We start from the raw sequence: 16,265 nt of genomic DNA, 5'->3' as shown, positions 1-16,265 counted from the left end.
TTGAAATCAATAAAAAATAGTGAGGGATTAGAAAGAAAAAAATGAACAAACAAAAAAGTGTGTCTAGAGAGTCTGCTGAGGATAGGAAGCTGCACCCTGTGTATGTTCCTGCACGCTCTGAAACCCTCTCGGGGGTCTACAAAATCAAAACTGTTTTCAAAGTAATACTAAGGTATTATTCGCCCCATCACGTACTGTCACGTGAGTGTGCAGGGGACATTGCCAGAGGCCGGGGGGGGGGGGGGGGGGGGGGGGCGGGGTGACGGCACCACAGCCGCACGCAGTGGTTAGGGGATCTGCCTGTCTGCCCTGAGGCCAGACCTTAAAGGGGTCTGCAACAGTGTGAAGCAGTGCCTTTCTTCTCACTAATGTTCTTAAATTTAGTAAGTTACCTGTTTTAATTTCTGTAAAGTAAGTAACTTCTTTGGAATCCTCAGTACTTTTTAAGGGCGTCAAGGGTTGAAGTCATCTGCTCTGAAGCTATGCATTTGTTATGTACACATATAGCTCATCATGCAGAGTACATATTTAAGTAGCCTAGACTTCTTTATCTTGTAAAGAGATGTCCCTCCGAGAAATACCAGGTGTTGGTGAGGCTGTAGAGAGGAGAGAACCCTTGTACACTATTGGTGAGAATGCAGAGTAGTGCAGCCACTAGAGAAAACAGTATGGAGGTTCCTCAAATAATTGAAAGATAGAACTACCATGTGACCCACCGATTCCACCTCTGGGCAGTTGTCCAAAATAAAACAACACTAACTCAAACCATATATGCACACCCATGTTTATTGCAGCACTATTCGTAATCGTCGAGGTACGGAAGCAATCAAATGCTCATCAGTGGGCATTTGGTGTACACACACACACACACTATGAAATATTATTTGGCCATAAAAAGAAGGAAGTCCTACAATGTATGACAACATAAGTGGACTTTGAAAGCATTAAATGAACTCATAGATACAGAACAGATTGGTGGGTGCGAGAGGCGGGGGGCAGGGGGTGTGCAAAATGGACGACAGTGGTCCAAAGGTACAGACTTCCACTTACAAAACAATTGAGTCCTGGGGACGCAGTGTACGGCATGGTGACTGCAGTTAATACCACAGTGTCGTGTGTTCAAAACTTAAAGAGAGTAGATCTTAAAAGTTCTCATACGAAAATAATTTGTAACTATGTGTGGTGGAGGATGCTAATTAATTAGACTTGTGTTATTTACGACACGATATATACAAGTACCAAATCATTATGGTGTACACCTAAAACTAATATATGTCACTTATATCTCAATTTAAAGAAAACTAAAGAAATGTCCCTCTTTATTTCCTCCTTCTCAATCTTTATTTTGGTTTTTATATATTCTCCTTTATTTTTAGGTGATTCTCCCTGGATTTTTTTTTTTTTTTTTTGCTGTCTTAGATGAAACAAACTTTTAAGTTTTGTGGTTATACTATATTTTTTGTCAGCTGGTCAGGGCTAGTGGATTACATTAGCCCATTCTATGAATGACATAAATGATCGATCATTTTTTATATATTAGAGTCAACATATTTTTGTAGCCTCTTTAAACAGCAGTAAATTATTTGCTTGAATAAATGGTTGAACAAGGGGTTTTAGACCATGAAAATCTGTTAGAAAACCTTAATTGCCCTCCAGCTTTTAAATAACTACACTGTCAAATACAAACAGTGAACGAAGGGAATACATGGTTGCACTTGGGAATGCATTATGTAAATAAAGGAATAATTTTATAATTTTTAAATTTCAGATGAAAAAGAGAAATTCGAACCCACAGTCTTCAGGGATACACTTGTCCAGGGGCTTAATGAAGCTGGTGATGACCTTGAAGCTGTAGCCAAGTTTCTGGACTCCACAGGCTCAAGATTAGATTATCGTCGCTATGCAGACACGCTCTTTGATATCCTGGTAGCTGGCAGTATGCTTGGTAAGCCTTGCATTACAGCATCTTCTCGTCGTACACGTGCTTCTAATTCTGTTGGAATATTTTCTTACAAGATAGAATCTTTAATAAGTTTACATTTGTGGGAGTCTTAACAGTTTTTACCTGGAGTACAATTTGGAGTGATATTAATGTGGCTGTGAGATTATTCATGAAAAGAGGCATAGAATGGAGGGGTTTTGTTGACATTACAACACAGTTGGCCACTTTGCTTTAGCCAGAAGCCAACTTTCCCATGTGTTCCCAATCTTTAAATGTTTCTGGAGCATTTAACACAGGAGGAATAATTTTGCATTTAACTTTGTGAATGTCATCTAGATCCTTCCAGTGTGTTTATTTAAACCCCCACCACCATGCCAACTTTTCTTTTGAATCCCACCTTTTCTACTTTTTTTAGACACGTGTATACATTTGTCCTTTTTGAGGTAGAGTCTCCCTTTAATTTCTCTCTCTGAGCTCTTATATTTATTTTTGTAGTTGGCCCCATTTACTTCAGGCCCCTTTCTGATCTGTACTGCTACTTTTCACTATGTAACAAATTAATTTTGTTGTTATTGTATGTAAAAATATCTCACGTCATCACTCTAGGTAATTCAGTTTCAAGCATAAAAGCTATAGGTAGTGTGTTCAAACCCAGAGGTAACCATTTTTAATATTTTAATTAATTACCTTCTCTTTACCTAAGTACAGTGACTTTTGAAAATGGGAAAATATGCAAATGTGATACTCTGCATGTATTTACTCTGCAACATGTTGTTGCCTTTTATAGCAGTGCATGTTATCTTAAATGATTCTAGAGAGAATTAAAACCATATGGATTTTGAAAAATACTTAAGTCATTTCCAGTTTTTATTATTATAAACTACAGTGTAATAAGTATCTGAATACACATATATTTGTGCTTTATTTGGTTATATCTTTACATATTTAGCAAGGGATTAACGAACATCTATGTCAGTCTCTGTCAGTCTATCTGACAGAGAAAACCAGCCCAAAAAAGAAATGTTAGCATATTATCAAAAATCACATGTTCTTTATACCTATACCTCTAGCAATGTTAGATCCTCCCAATTTTGTCAGGTTCTTTGTCAATTAGGTGGGTGATATTTTTATTTAAAAGTTTTAAGTTAATAATTAAGTGGAACATTTTCTGATGTGATTATTGAGGGTTTTTTTCTTTTTAATTTTTTTGATGCACTGGTAAATTCCATGCAAAAAATAGTCTTCAGTGAATTTTGGTTCTTGCCAAACACATGACTTCATTAATCATTCCCATGGACCCTTTTCAGGTCTTTAGGTCCTCCTGGCAGCCTTGGTGACCTTCGGTCACACTTGAAATGCTTTACTGTCTTCTTTTACCTGAGACCATTTGGACTTCCTCCTGTACCTTGATGTCACTTCTTACATGACTCCTGGGTTTCCATAGTTACCCTCCCCACATATGTACTGAATTACTGTGTGCTCTGCTTTGATTTTCTCAAGGCTTCCTTTACCGTCTGTGTAAGGCTGGTCAGCACATTTCTATCCACAGCCCAGGTTTCACTCCTTCACTCCACATCCACGCATCCAAGAGTGGGGAGGGCACGAAGCATGGTACAAGTATGAGTCCAGGCCACACAGCCCCAAATGACCTTCGGGGGCTAGACCTGTCACGTAATGAATGAAGCCGTGTCCTTTTTACATAAACACTTTGTCTACTTGTCAGCTACCTGAGAGTTTTCTTCCCACACACAAACATATTTACCTTCTCTCATTGTTCTTGAAGCAACAATTATCTTGGTTTTTCAGTTGTAGCCTTTGAAGAGTAAATACTAGAAACATTTATTTTTTGTTTGGTTTTTTACTCCTACTTTGAGAAAAACAGGCTGACCAGAATTTTTAGAAATAGCAATTAATGCTTGGTCCCAATATCAGGGAAAAATTAATGTAGCAGTATTAATGTGTAACAAATGTTTTGTTTTGTAAAAATGTAGTTTCAAAATCAGACTTTCAGTTATATAATTTCTGTCAGGTTGGGATCATTAGCCTAGAGTGTTTAGACGATTATCATCTTAATAAAATTTTGGTCCAGGTGGTTGAATTCATTAGAGAGCTAATTAAATCTTATGCATAAATTATTTGAATGAAAATAGACTCCTAAAGGAGCTAACTTTTCTGGAAACTAATTTACTCATAAAACTGTATACTGGAGTCAGGGAAAAGTTGGCTACATGTAGATCTTTTTATTCAAAGATCTGAAATCACAAATTAAATCAAGGCAGTTACACTTACAGTGGCTGGTACAAGTATATCCTCTATAAATATCTGTTGAGTATATGAAAGATATTAATCTAATTTGGCTTGCTTGAGCTTTCTACTCTAATTAAAATGAAATAGAATCAGAAAACAAAAATACCTGCTGTTCTGCTTCTTATAATCAACCGATGTTTTAATGGGCACCATTAAAACTTACAGGAGGAGACTTTGTAGGAAGTTGAGTCATAGAAAAATGGTGTTCTATTTTTCTGTTCATTTCATTATACCGTATAGGCCATGGGGGAAAAGATTGGAGAAAATAAAATACACTCTTTCCTAGCCAAGGCAGCTACTTAGCAAGTGAATGCAGGTGACAAGGAGTCAGAGTATGAACTGTCCAACCCTGCATGGATGACTGGGCTGGTGGAGGAGGGAACAATTTTAATCCTGCTCCAGCAGAAGCCAACCAGATCTGCTGGAAAAGCCAGGCCTGGGCCCTGCCAATGTTGGTGAACTAGAGTCCAACAAAATATTGTCAAGCCTGAAAAGGAAGCCATGTTTTAACATTGGAAACATCAGGAAGTACATTGAGAATAATTGAATTAAGTTCACTGAATAAATGTTATTGTTCACTTCCATGGTCATGGATATAGTTTGGGAAGAACCAAACTTATGGCGACAGGATCTAGTGAAGGCACAGATGTAGAACAGCAGTCCCATACACTATGGTGGTGGCATAAAATGGCACGACTAGTTTGCATTGTATTAGAAACATGAACAAATATATAACGCCATGTGCACAGCTACACACGACCATGGCTCTGAAATTTTGTTGCGCTTAGATTTGACATCTACTTTCATCGTTTTCATTGAGGGGCAGGTTGATCTGTTCTGCATGTGCTCTGCTCACTTTGCTGTTGTCCTAACTGTAATTCTCTCTCTCTTTTCAGCCCCTGGAGGGACACGCATAGATGATGGTGACAAGACCAAGATGACCAACCACTGTGTGTTTTCAGCAAAAGAAGATCACGAAACCATCCGAAACCATGCTCAGGTAGAGCCGGTCACTGAGAAATTGTTTTGTTAGAAGGGAAACACTTGAATGAGAGTTAGGGTAACGTGTGGTTCAGGGAGTCTGTGGGTCACTTTTTAAATAGGAATGCTATGTAGCTCATAACATTGAAGAGATACTCAGCTGCATTCATAATGAGACAGTAGGCATTAAAATGTTATGAAGGTAGAGATTTTTACTTCTCTCTGTACCGGATGTGGAGAATTGGATGCTCACATATTTTTCTGGGGACAGTATAAATTGGCCCAACCTTTAAGGAGAACAATTTGGCACTATCTTTCAAAACTAAAACTACATATTTTCTTGAACCCAGGAATTCTCCTTCTAGGGCTTTATCCTGTAGATATGCATACAATGTTAATTATCATAGTGTTGTTTATGGTAATCTCAAAAGATCAAAAACAATATATAAAAAAGTCAACCAACAGAGTATTGAGCAAGCTTGATCGTTTATACTGAGAGACTATCATGCAGCTGTTAAAAAGGAAGAACAAGAAGATATTTCTGATACATAAAACCTGTAAAGTACTCTGGCTGATGTGGCTCAGTGGACTGAGTGCCAGCCTGGGAACCAAAGGGTCACTAGTTCAATTCCCAGTCAGGGCACAGGCCTGGGTTGTGGGCTGCGTACCTGGTAGGACACATGTGAGCGGCAACCACACATTGATGTTTCTCTCCCTCTCTTTCTTCCTCCTTTCCCCCCTCTCTAAAAATAAATAAATAAATAATCTTTTTTAAAAACTATGAAAGTTCATATCTCGATTAAATAAGGAACTGCAAGTCAAAAAGAAAAAGACAAGCAACTTATTAGGAAAAGATACCCAGGCATTTCAAAGAAGAGGAAATGTATTAACAATTCCCCACCCCCAAAACAGATGAAGACCTGTTAGACTGCATTAGTAATTAAGGAAATTTCAATTTAAATAATGAAATGTCCTTTTGCATTCATTAGATGGGTAAAAATTGAGGAGCCTGTAGGTCAGGAAGTGCAGGGGTCTAAGGAACTACTTTACCTTATAAAGTTGACTGCAGCATGACCGGCCAGCTGAGGACTGGCGTGTTTCTATGCCCAGTCTGTCATGGACCCTTGTTAAAAGTCAGTTATTCCCAACTGAACTCTGCGGGCAAGTCCTAAGTCAACAAGTCTTGCTATACACTTTCAGTATGTATATGTGAAAAAAGGCCATAGGACTTACTGGCACCTAAGTGACTGAATTTCAGATGTTAGAAACTATCTTTACTTTGGTTATTAAAATGTGTAAGGCGTGCTAAGCCAACTAATTTGAGGCTATGAAGAATTTTAACTTCAAAAAATTATTTTAATTGCATGGCATTTTAGCAAAAGTCTTTCATTCGCTTGTATACATAAGAAATGTGTAACAAATAAAAGCCAAGGAAATCTTTAAATAGAGACCAAAAGATTAAGCATATGGGATTGAGTGGGCCAGGTTCTAAGCCATCCTCTAAATCTTTGCTTCTACCCTGTATGCAAATGGCCACAGAGCCCTTGAGCAGGTGTGTATTGAAGCAAATGTACACGCTTCAGAAGATTGACTTAAAATTCCCACTCACCTCTTGGTTTATCAAATAAGTACAGTGTTCACTAAGGATGAGAATTTAATCGAGTTCTGTTCTGTTCAGATACTTAGTAGCAGTTCCCAGATCTGCCAAATAATCACGTTAATCCCTGCTTTATCTTCCTCACTTAATTTTTGTCGGAATTAAATGAACACAAGTAACAAGGTGTATTATTTGCTCTTTAAATTATACTGGGAAAGAAGGATAAGGCCTGGAGGAAAAATCACCATTCTTCAATTCCATGCCTGGGTCCTTATTCTTTCTCCATAGAGGGCAACACTGACACTGTAATTTTTACTCTGAAACCCCATCTTGATTGCACTAAGGAATAAACACATTGAAAGTTTTAGATGAGGGTATATCATGTGGATGTAAGAGAGAGGAATTAGATTCAGTAATCATTTCCACAACTATTAAAACAGTATTTACAAAATACCACAGATTGGGTGGCTTAAGGAACAGAATTTTATCTCTCAGCTCCAGAACCTGGGAAGTCCAAGATGCAGGTGTCAGCTGACTTGCCTTCTGGTGAGGGTGCACTTCCTGGCTCCTTCTATAATGACAGGTTGCACCTGCAGACCCTCATTTAACCGCCTCCCAAAGCTCCCAAATGCACTCACAATGAAAGGTTAGAGCTTCCGCATACGAATTTGGGGGAAACACATTCAGTCTATAACCAGCATCTTTCCAGTGAAGGAACAGTCCGGAACTCCACTAACACCGTCGCAAACCCCGCTTCAGTGTTCTACCCGGATTACGGCGGCCAGTCACCCTTTATTCCCATTAACTAATGTCAGTTTTTGCTCATGTGCTAAAAACATGTGTGTGTCTCCATAAAGTGTGATCCTCCCTGCACTCCGACCTCCTCTCATCACACCTACTCTCTGTGTGATTGTATCTGTAACCCCCTTCGTTTCAGTTATTTTTGCTAAAAAATGGTTGTATTTATATTCCACAATTTGCTCAAATACTGGTTTCCTTAACAAATTTCTGCAAGATGTTTTTAAACAAATCCTTCACTTAGTGTCTTAGTGACTTGACTTACGGAATTTCAGAAAAATAGCTCCGTGTGTTTTTACGGCTGAATTTGTTTGTATTAAAGGGATCACATGTTCATTGCACATGTCCTGTACTTTTCAGTCATTTCCAGTCTCTGCGTGTCACAGTTTTTAAATTATATTAACTTCATTTCCATCGGTTATTTGTGGTTGCTCACTTGTTATATTCTTGAGTGAATTTATTTTGTTCAACATGTGCATTTTGGTGCTGTTTTCCCCCAGGCCAGAATAACTCCTTTGAAATGCTTACAGTTCTTATATCACAACATGAGCTTATTTAACTACACATTTTTTATTGTAGATCCGTGTTGTGGTTTGGGTGTGTTTCTACACCTCCTTCTGCTGCTTTTTAAAATTGTTTACATAATAGCAAATGGTTCTCTTTTATGTTAAGGTCTTCAATAAACTCATCAGGAGATATAAGTATTTGGAAAAGGCATTTGAAGACGCAATGAAAAAGGTAAAAGTTCAAATGTAGTGCCTCATCTATTTTAAGTTTTTTTAAATGTTTGTTGAATGAATGACTATAACAGATCATTAGCCAATGCCTATAATAAGAAATACATGACAACATGCTTTATTCAATAAGAATAGTTTTATAGAATATGATCTCTGATCTTGCAGAGCTTAAAATAAAAACCAGAAATATGCACGAAAAGTAAACATGTCAAAGGAACAATAGAGAGCAGATGATTTAATCGGCTGAAGCATGTGATGTTGTACAGCAGCTAATAATAACGTTTCTTTAGAAAATACGGTTTAGCAAAAGGGACAAAACCCAGCTTTGGAGATAATGTATAGGTGTAAGTCTCAGTGGTTTTTCTCATCTGTAAAAGTAGCTGTAATAAGACTACATATAACATATAAGGTGCTTAACTTGCTGGCCCCCATTAAGCAGGGAAATAAATCGTAGCACCTTGTTAAAGAAGGCATCTTTCCAGTGATGGCAGCGTGTTACCTCTTACAGTTTGCAGTTCCTCTGTTTATATATAGCAGTTACTGTATTAACTTGTTACAGATTTGTATGTTTCTTTGTCATTGTTTCCAGTTTTGGATATCTGCCTAAATTAAGAAGGAACCATAATACCTTTTGCTATGTACTTACTTGCTCTGTCCCATTGCAAGTGATTCCATATATAATGAAAAACATTTTGACTGTAAAATCATTTAAAATAATTCACATTCTCCATGACCCAACTTTCCATTTATAAGGATCCTTCAGCAAGGATACATAATATATATATATATATATATATATATATATATATATATTTATATTTAAAGGCGTTCATCACAGTATTGAGAAATTACCTCCATGTATATTGGTGGGAGACCGGTTAATTAGATTATATTCTATCCATACAGTGGAATACTATGCAGTCTTTTAATGAGTGAGAGGCATAGCCACATGAAGTAATTAGACAAAATGTCCATGACAAATTATTAAATGAAATAGCAAGGTACAGAACAACCATTTGTAGCAGTCTAACCCTAGGCAAGTTACTTAGTTTCTTTGTGCCTCAGTTTTCTTTTCTGTACCATAAAGATCAAGGCTGCTGTCAGTATTGATACACATAGGTTGTTCAGAAGAGTATCTGGTCTACTCGACAAGTTTTAGCTATTATCAAGGTATAATTCAGTAAAATCAGCCTGTGTTATGCATGTAGTTACTTGTAATATGTAGACATTTAAAATCTGGAAGTACGCACATCAAAGTTAATGTTTATTCTAAGGGAGTAGTAATAGAGGAGGTTTTTTACATTTTCATGTAATTCTGTATTGTTAGATTTTATTCCATTATTCTACTGTTAGATTTTATTTACTAGGAAAGTAAAAAGTATTACTTTTGTAATATGAAAAACTTTAAATAAAAAATGTGATGCATTATATGCTAGCTACTTAGAAAATAAAGAGTGGTCGATTAAATAGAGAAATGGATATGATGAAAAAATTATGTAAAGCACACAAATAAAGTAAACATCTTACTGCTTTGTCTAATATCACTCATGCTTCTACTTCTCTTAGCTCATTTGAACTGTGAAAACTTTTTTAACTTTTGCATTCATGTGATGAACATGCTCTCTAGAATGATTCATTTTTTGCAGTGTTCTGTTTTTTAATGGAAGTGCTATTGCAATACACATAGCATCTGATTTTAATGTTAATTAATAGAATTAAGCAATGAAAATATTAACTTGAAGAGAATGAGCTAACTTGCACCATTTTGTTCTAATGGAATATATTAATATCTTTAAACATGTAGTGTAAAAATTTTTATTTTGGAAGCCAGTTTTCATTATTCACTTGAATCTCACTCATTTTTATACTCAGAAGAGAGGGCCAGAGTGACCTGAAGTGTCTGTGATTCTGTCAGTTTTTTCTCGGCCCCATTTCCAGTAGTCCCCTGGAGCTCTAACCACTGATGTGGCCTCATTCCCTCATGCCTGTTTTATTGTGAACTTAGAAGATGACTTCATTTTAATTCATTGAAACTTGAATAGACATAAATTGGGACTGACATGAACTGATTTGATTCCATTTCAGCCACTTATTCATAATATAAATATTTGGAGAGTCACATAACCCCCATGTAATGTAATAATCCTTTAACTGTTGGGGATAGTAAATTAATATTGCCAAACCCACCACAGAGAATTAATGGAATTTCATTGGCACTAAAGCACATAAGCCTACATTGGTGCCAGTAACTTTTCATTGGTGCCTAGTAATGAAGAAGTCAGCGGGGCCCCGATAGTGATATGGAGCCCTGGGGATCTCAGGAACATGCCTGAAGACTGATGAAACTGAGAACATAGCATGGAATATGGTCTCAGCTCCAGGCAGACGAGGGTGAGGAAGGAGGAGGGAGCATTCCACACGACCGAATACTCTTACAAATCAAAACGAGAAGTGGTGTCTCATCTGCTTTGCTTTGGCTTCCCTTCAACCTTTCTGGGGTTGCTACTTTTTCAATTACCTCTCCAAAACTGCTCTTTCCAACTTGTATGAGAAGCCTTGGTTCTGTTAGGAACTTTTCTTTATCGCATATCCTCCATTACCTCATCACCAGGGCTGGTGGTAAACTTGCATGATCCAAGAAACACCAAGTTCGAATCTCGCTATTTTTAATAGAGTGGCAAGAACTTAAAAAACCCATTTCTCGCTTAACAGTCTTCTTTTAAAGAGTTTTGTGTGCTGTGAATTTGGAAGTATGTGCTTATTGACTCTTTCCTATTTTTCAGTTATTTATTTTGCTTTAAAAGCCACCCCAAAACTGGGTAGATGGTGGGGGGAGGCTCCCAAAGAAGTGAGAAAACGTGAAAGACAGTAATATATTTCAGGAAACATTACATTCATTAGGTAGCACTTACCCTTGTCACATACAGAGTCAAATGTAAAGTATTTATGTAGCCTATTCACACTCTTCTGCCAATGTCTCTTGTCCTTCCCTTGAATATTATCTGTGGTTATATGTCAGTGAAGTTGGAAGAGATGAACTATGCCTTATAAATTTACTTTGTATAGTATCCAATTTATAATCAAACGTATGGATGTGTTTCCAGTGTATGTTAACTGTGCCTTGCAAACAGCCTGCTATCCGTGTACCATGGACATGCTATTTGCCTACTTTAGTCCTGTGCTTTATAGACATGGTTTCTTTTGTTTGACCCACAGCTTCTCCTCTTCCTTAAAGCCTTTACTGAAACAGAGCAGACAAAGTTGGCAATGCTGTCGGGGATCCTGCTAGGCAACGGCACCCTTCCCGCCACCATCCTCACCAGTCTCTTCACCGACAGCTTGGTCAAAGAAGGTAATGACTCGTGTTTTCTTCCTTATCGGATGTGAAAAGAAAACCCAAGCCTCAGGTAGTTAGAAAAGTGCCAGCACCTCTTCCAGAGTGTCCCTCCATATCCTTCCCTCCACCCTGTAAGAAATGTGTTTGTGTGTGTCTTCAAAAATAAGAGAATTGTACATGTTTACTGTAGAAAATCAGATGAGAAATATGCACACCCATACAAAGACTACTAATACACTAGAATTTTCAGTATGACCCTGAATGCCTGGGGAAAACCGGAAATTGACTGGGTCTGAACCACTTCTGCCACCTGACGTGCCAGTGGTGTGTTTTGTGGGGACAGTGCTTCCTTGCGCGGGACTCACTTGTGCTCTGTGTGACACATAACCTCTCTGCCTTCAGGCACAAAGTGCCAGCTTACAGCACCGGCCTTCGTGTAGTGTGACGACCGAAAACACCCCTCCGTGTTTCCAAATGCCCCCACGGTGTTGTTTCCCTGGCTCGGACCACCCTTCTAAACTGTCAGCACTCAAGGGCTTGTGCTCGGATGTTCATTCTGATCACATTTCTAAGACATCTATTACACTTGCTTTAAAAGCCCAGATGGTCCCCAGTTGGGGGCGTGCGAGAGGCAACTGATCAATGTTTCTATCACAAAAGTCCAGATGGCTGCATCAGAACTTTGCTTTAATTTTAAGTCGTTAAGAGTTTGATAGGCATACATATAATTACTTGGTTATAAAGTAAAACAAAAGTGGACTTTTTTCTTGTAGGAGGATAATGATATTCAAGTTATAATAGAGGATGAAACAAAGATTTTTTGTTCTTAAAAATAAATTAAAAGAGCTTTTATGAAAACATCTGTTTCTTCTTAGAATTTAAAGTTTTTCTCTTATAAACATGAAATCTCAGCCCTATTCATGCCTGCAGTTAAAAGGTTTATAGTTTCCAAGGAAAGAATAGTAAATCAAAAGTCAAATGATGTTATTTAGAGATTATAGTTTTCAGCTTAAAATAGTTCAGATTTATGACATTTCAGACTCTGTAACTGGTAATACTGTCTTGTTAATATTATACTATTTTAAAATAGTTTCCTAAAAAATTCATGATACTTCATAGGTCTCATTTATGTTATTGCCATTTTACACTAGAAAAACAGGGTAAAATGTAAACCATAAACATTAATTACATCAAATTATTTTAGCCTTTATAGCTGAAAACGGTTGCCTAAAAACCCACAATTGTAGAATCTAGATGATGAATTTTACTGTTCAACTTTTCTGTATGTTTGAAAATTTTCATATTAAAGTGTTGGGGGTTAGGGAGGGAGAAGAAAAATAGCTTTGCTATGGAAGTGACACATGGTTTTTCTTTATACTCCACCATCTTTAGAAACTAAAGGATAAAACTCTTGCTTTCTAAATAGGAAAGGAGTAAGAAATTATGCCTTTTCCCCATTTTCCTACCCAACAAATGGCTAAAGGGGACGGGGTCATCCCAACCAGAAGAGTCTAAAATTAAGAAATCTTGCCAACCTTTCCACCAAGAGCCACCTTTAGTGCAGAACGGCAGGTCCGAGCCAGGATTTGAGACTCCCGGTTTCAAGTGTACTTTATTTTTCTTACTTAGAAAATAGATCACGCCATCTGCCATTTTTTAAAATTTTAATTACATAAATTTGTGTTAAATTCTATATTGACTTTATGAACTAATCAGAGTGTTAAAAATCCATGTCAGTAAATTTAGAACATAAAATTCTCCAGCTTGTAAGACACGTGTTATTGTCATAGTCATAATTGGGGGGGGGGGGGGGGGCCCCATTGCCCTGTTGTTCAAACAAAGAAAATTTGATAAAGTTGGTATCTAGAAATGATAGATTAAGTGAATGTATTTACCAGCAAGTAACTGGAAGATGGGGATTGAATTAGTATATAAGGGCACTTGTTTCTTATGTAACAATAAAGAAAAAGTAGCGCAGACTTCAGGGTGAGCATCAGTGTCACTCAGGTCTTGGGTATTTTCCTTTAACCATGACTCTTCATAGCATCGATTCCGCCCCAAGGATGGTTTCCCGGTCATTCAAAGAGGTCTGCTGGTACAGTACAGCACATGTTTCCTCATTCAGTTTCAGTGGATACAGGATACATAAAATAATTTGTCTTGCCTTCAGCTGATTGGCTGAAATCAGACACATGACCAATTTCAGCCCAGTAATGGTTGCCAGGGGGGTACCATAGGCAGATGAACTTAAGCTTGAAGTCACTAAACTAGTCATTGCAGGAAAAGGTGGTGCCAGAACATAGACCCATTAGAAGCCGCCTGGCCTGAGCAAAATGGAATTCTCATAGCAGAGGAAAGGGGAATCAGGAAAATCAGTTTAATATTCCAACTACACCTTAATTCTTCATTAAAAGAATGGAACATTAATTTAGAAAGTTGAAGTATTTACAGAAGAGCTATCTATTAGTTATCTGATTGTTTATATTTGGAAATAAATCCTGATGTAAGTATGAATATATAATTGAGTGGTTTCCTGATTAACATAGCTATTTTTAATCACTTTCAAAATATCCAGAAGAGTTCAACTTAAAACAGCGTTTACGTTTTTATAGCTTCATTCATGAATATTTTTAAGTGCCTTCACAGAAAGTAAAATTGTAAAGTAAATTGTGCATGTTCATCTGTAGTTTTATTTATGTCTGCCACCGTTAATGTTCTTTTACTGGTATCATTTATCAGCAAATTGGTTGACATGTTGACATTTTAGTTTTATGTCTCATGATTTATTTGTTGTGCCTCAGGGTCACTGTTAGAAACAAGAAATCTTGGTAAACCACAGGGTGAAGTAGAGGCAAAAACACTGGAAAATATTTGGCTTTAAGTCTGTTTTTGACCAAAGTAAAAATAAATAAATTTATAGTTATACTAGGTTGGAATTAAAAAGTCCAACTTGGAAAAATATTGTAACTTTTAAAGTATTCAAAAATGAAAATGTTCCCTGTGAACAATGTGCTCCAGAGGTATCCATTTCTCCTTTGTGCGAAATCCGGTCGTGGCATCATTTACTCATCTCCGGATTTCTGGTGTGAAAGGCTGCCTGTGCCCCGTCACAAGTGGTTTTGCTTATCAAAGCAATGAAACTCTCTCTTTTTTTTTTTTTTTTTTTTTTTTTTAATAAAATAGGCATTGCGGCCTCATTTGCTGTCAAGCTTTTTAAAGCCTGGATGGCAGAAAAAGATGCCAACTCTGTTACCTCTTCTTTGAGAAAAGCCAACTTAGACAAGAGGCTTCTGGTAAGTCCTGCCTGGATGAAGTGGTGGCACGCCCCCCCCCCCCTTCTCTCGTGGCTCTGCCAGCATCTGCCTTGTGACCTACAGTGCGAGGGCCTGGGCCTGTCTTTCACGGGGGGCATGGCTCCTCTGATTTCTATGTTGTAGCAGATGGGGGCTGATTCCAGTTTAACTTCTCCTTCATCAACAGGGTGATTAAATGAAAGACTCATAAGGAATACGGAAACTTTCTTTTTTTTTTTTTAAGATTTAATTTATTTATTTTTAGAGAGGGAAGGGAGGGAGATAGAGAGAGAGAAAGAAACATCAATGTGTGGTTGCTAGGGGTTATGGCCTGCAACCCAGGCATGTACCCTGGCTGGGAATCGAACCTGCGACATTTTGGTTCGCAGCCCGTGTTCAATCCACTGAGCTACACCAGCCAGGGCCGGAAACTTTCAAATTTGGAAGTATGATGATGGAACGTTAATGTTGATCAGAATTATTAACACTTTCTTTTTTAACTAGAAGCTATAGAAATTTTAATTTTTCGTATGGTGAAGTCACATGGATCCCACCTAATTAGACATTTTTGATATCTTGGGTCATAACTGAATGGACCTTATCTGAAATACATGTTATTTTGTTAACAAAATAATAGTTTAAACAAGATTCCTTCTTTAAACCAAGATTCGTTGGAAATATTACGCTATTTGAGAAAGCAGACAAGTTAACTGTAGTTCGTTTGAAGCTCCCATTATCACAGTTGCTTGACTATTCTTTTATTTCTCTATCTTAATACATTTCAAAGAAAATCAAGAAGAATATTTGTCTTCATAATTTCTACCTGCTCCCTATAATTTATTTCTCCTAGAAGCAATAGCTGTGCAAGTGACAGCGATTCCTGCAAGTGGAATTGCTTTTACACTTTTAGGACAAATTCTAAAATTAAAAGTCACCCCTATCGCCTTCCCTTTACCTGGTCTTTTATCTGGTTTTCTATTCCAATGAGTTCCAGCATGCAAGGGTGCTGGTCCACGGAATAACTCTAAAACCACCTCATTGTATTTTCCCAGCGGCTTAAAATTCCTTTTTCTCTTGAAATTCGTCTTAAAAGAGCCCTATTTGTGCCTGCAAAGTCTTTACAATGTAATAGGGAAGAAAAACTAAGATTCTAGTGAGTTTCTGGTTAATTTCTGCACTGACGATAATTTTCGTGGAGCGCATAGTCCTTGAGCACCTGCTGTGTGCCAGGCATAGTCCTGGACACCAAGGAGCTGTCAGAGTGTCCCGGCAC

At 37.6% G+C, this 16,265-nt stretch overlaps 1 protein-coding gene across 3 annotated transcripts in view; it reads left to right on the top strand.

Annotated features, from left to right (window-relative positions):
• Positions 1-16,265, top strand: part of BZW2 (basic leucine zipper and W2 domains 2) — a 59,968-nt gene that overhangs the window by 27,208 nt on the left and 16,495 nt on the right. For all 3 annotated transcript variants that reach the window (XM_028525512.2, XM_036010551.1, XM_036010550.1), the window contains exons 3-7: positions 1,769-1,945; positions 5,146-5,249; positions 8,298-8,363; positions 11,579-11,714; positions 14,883-14,992. In XM_028525512.2, the coding sequence (XP_028381313.1) occupies positions 1,769-1,945; positions 5,146-5,249; positions 8,298-8,363; positions 11,579-11,714; positions 14,883-14,992 (593 nt within the window). The remainder of the gene's footprint in view (positions 1-1,768; positions 1,946-5,145; positions 5,250-8,297; positions 8,364-11,578; positions 11,715-14,882; positions 14,993-16,265) is intronic.

Source organism: Phyllostomus discolor, chromosome 10 (assembly GCF_004126475.2).
Source record: "Phyllostomus discolor isolate MPI-MPIP mPhyDis1 chromosome 10, mPhyDis1.pri.v3, whole genome shotgun sequence".
Lineage (NCBI taxonomy): Eukaryota > Metazoa > Chordata > Mammalia > Chiroptera > Phyllostomidae > Phyllostomus > Phyllostomus discolor.
The sequence above is the reverse complement of the archived record's forward strand: the minus strand, read 5'-3'. Positions and strand labels throughout refer to the sequence as shown.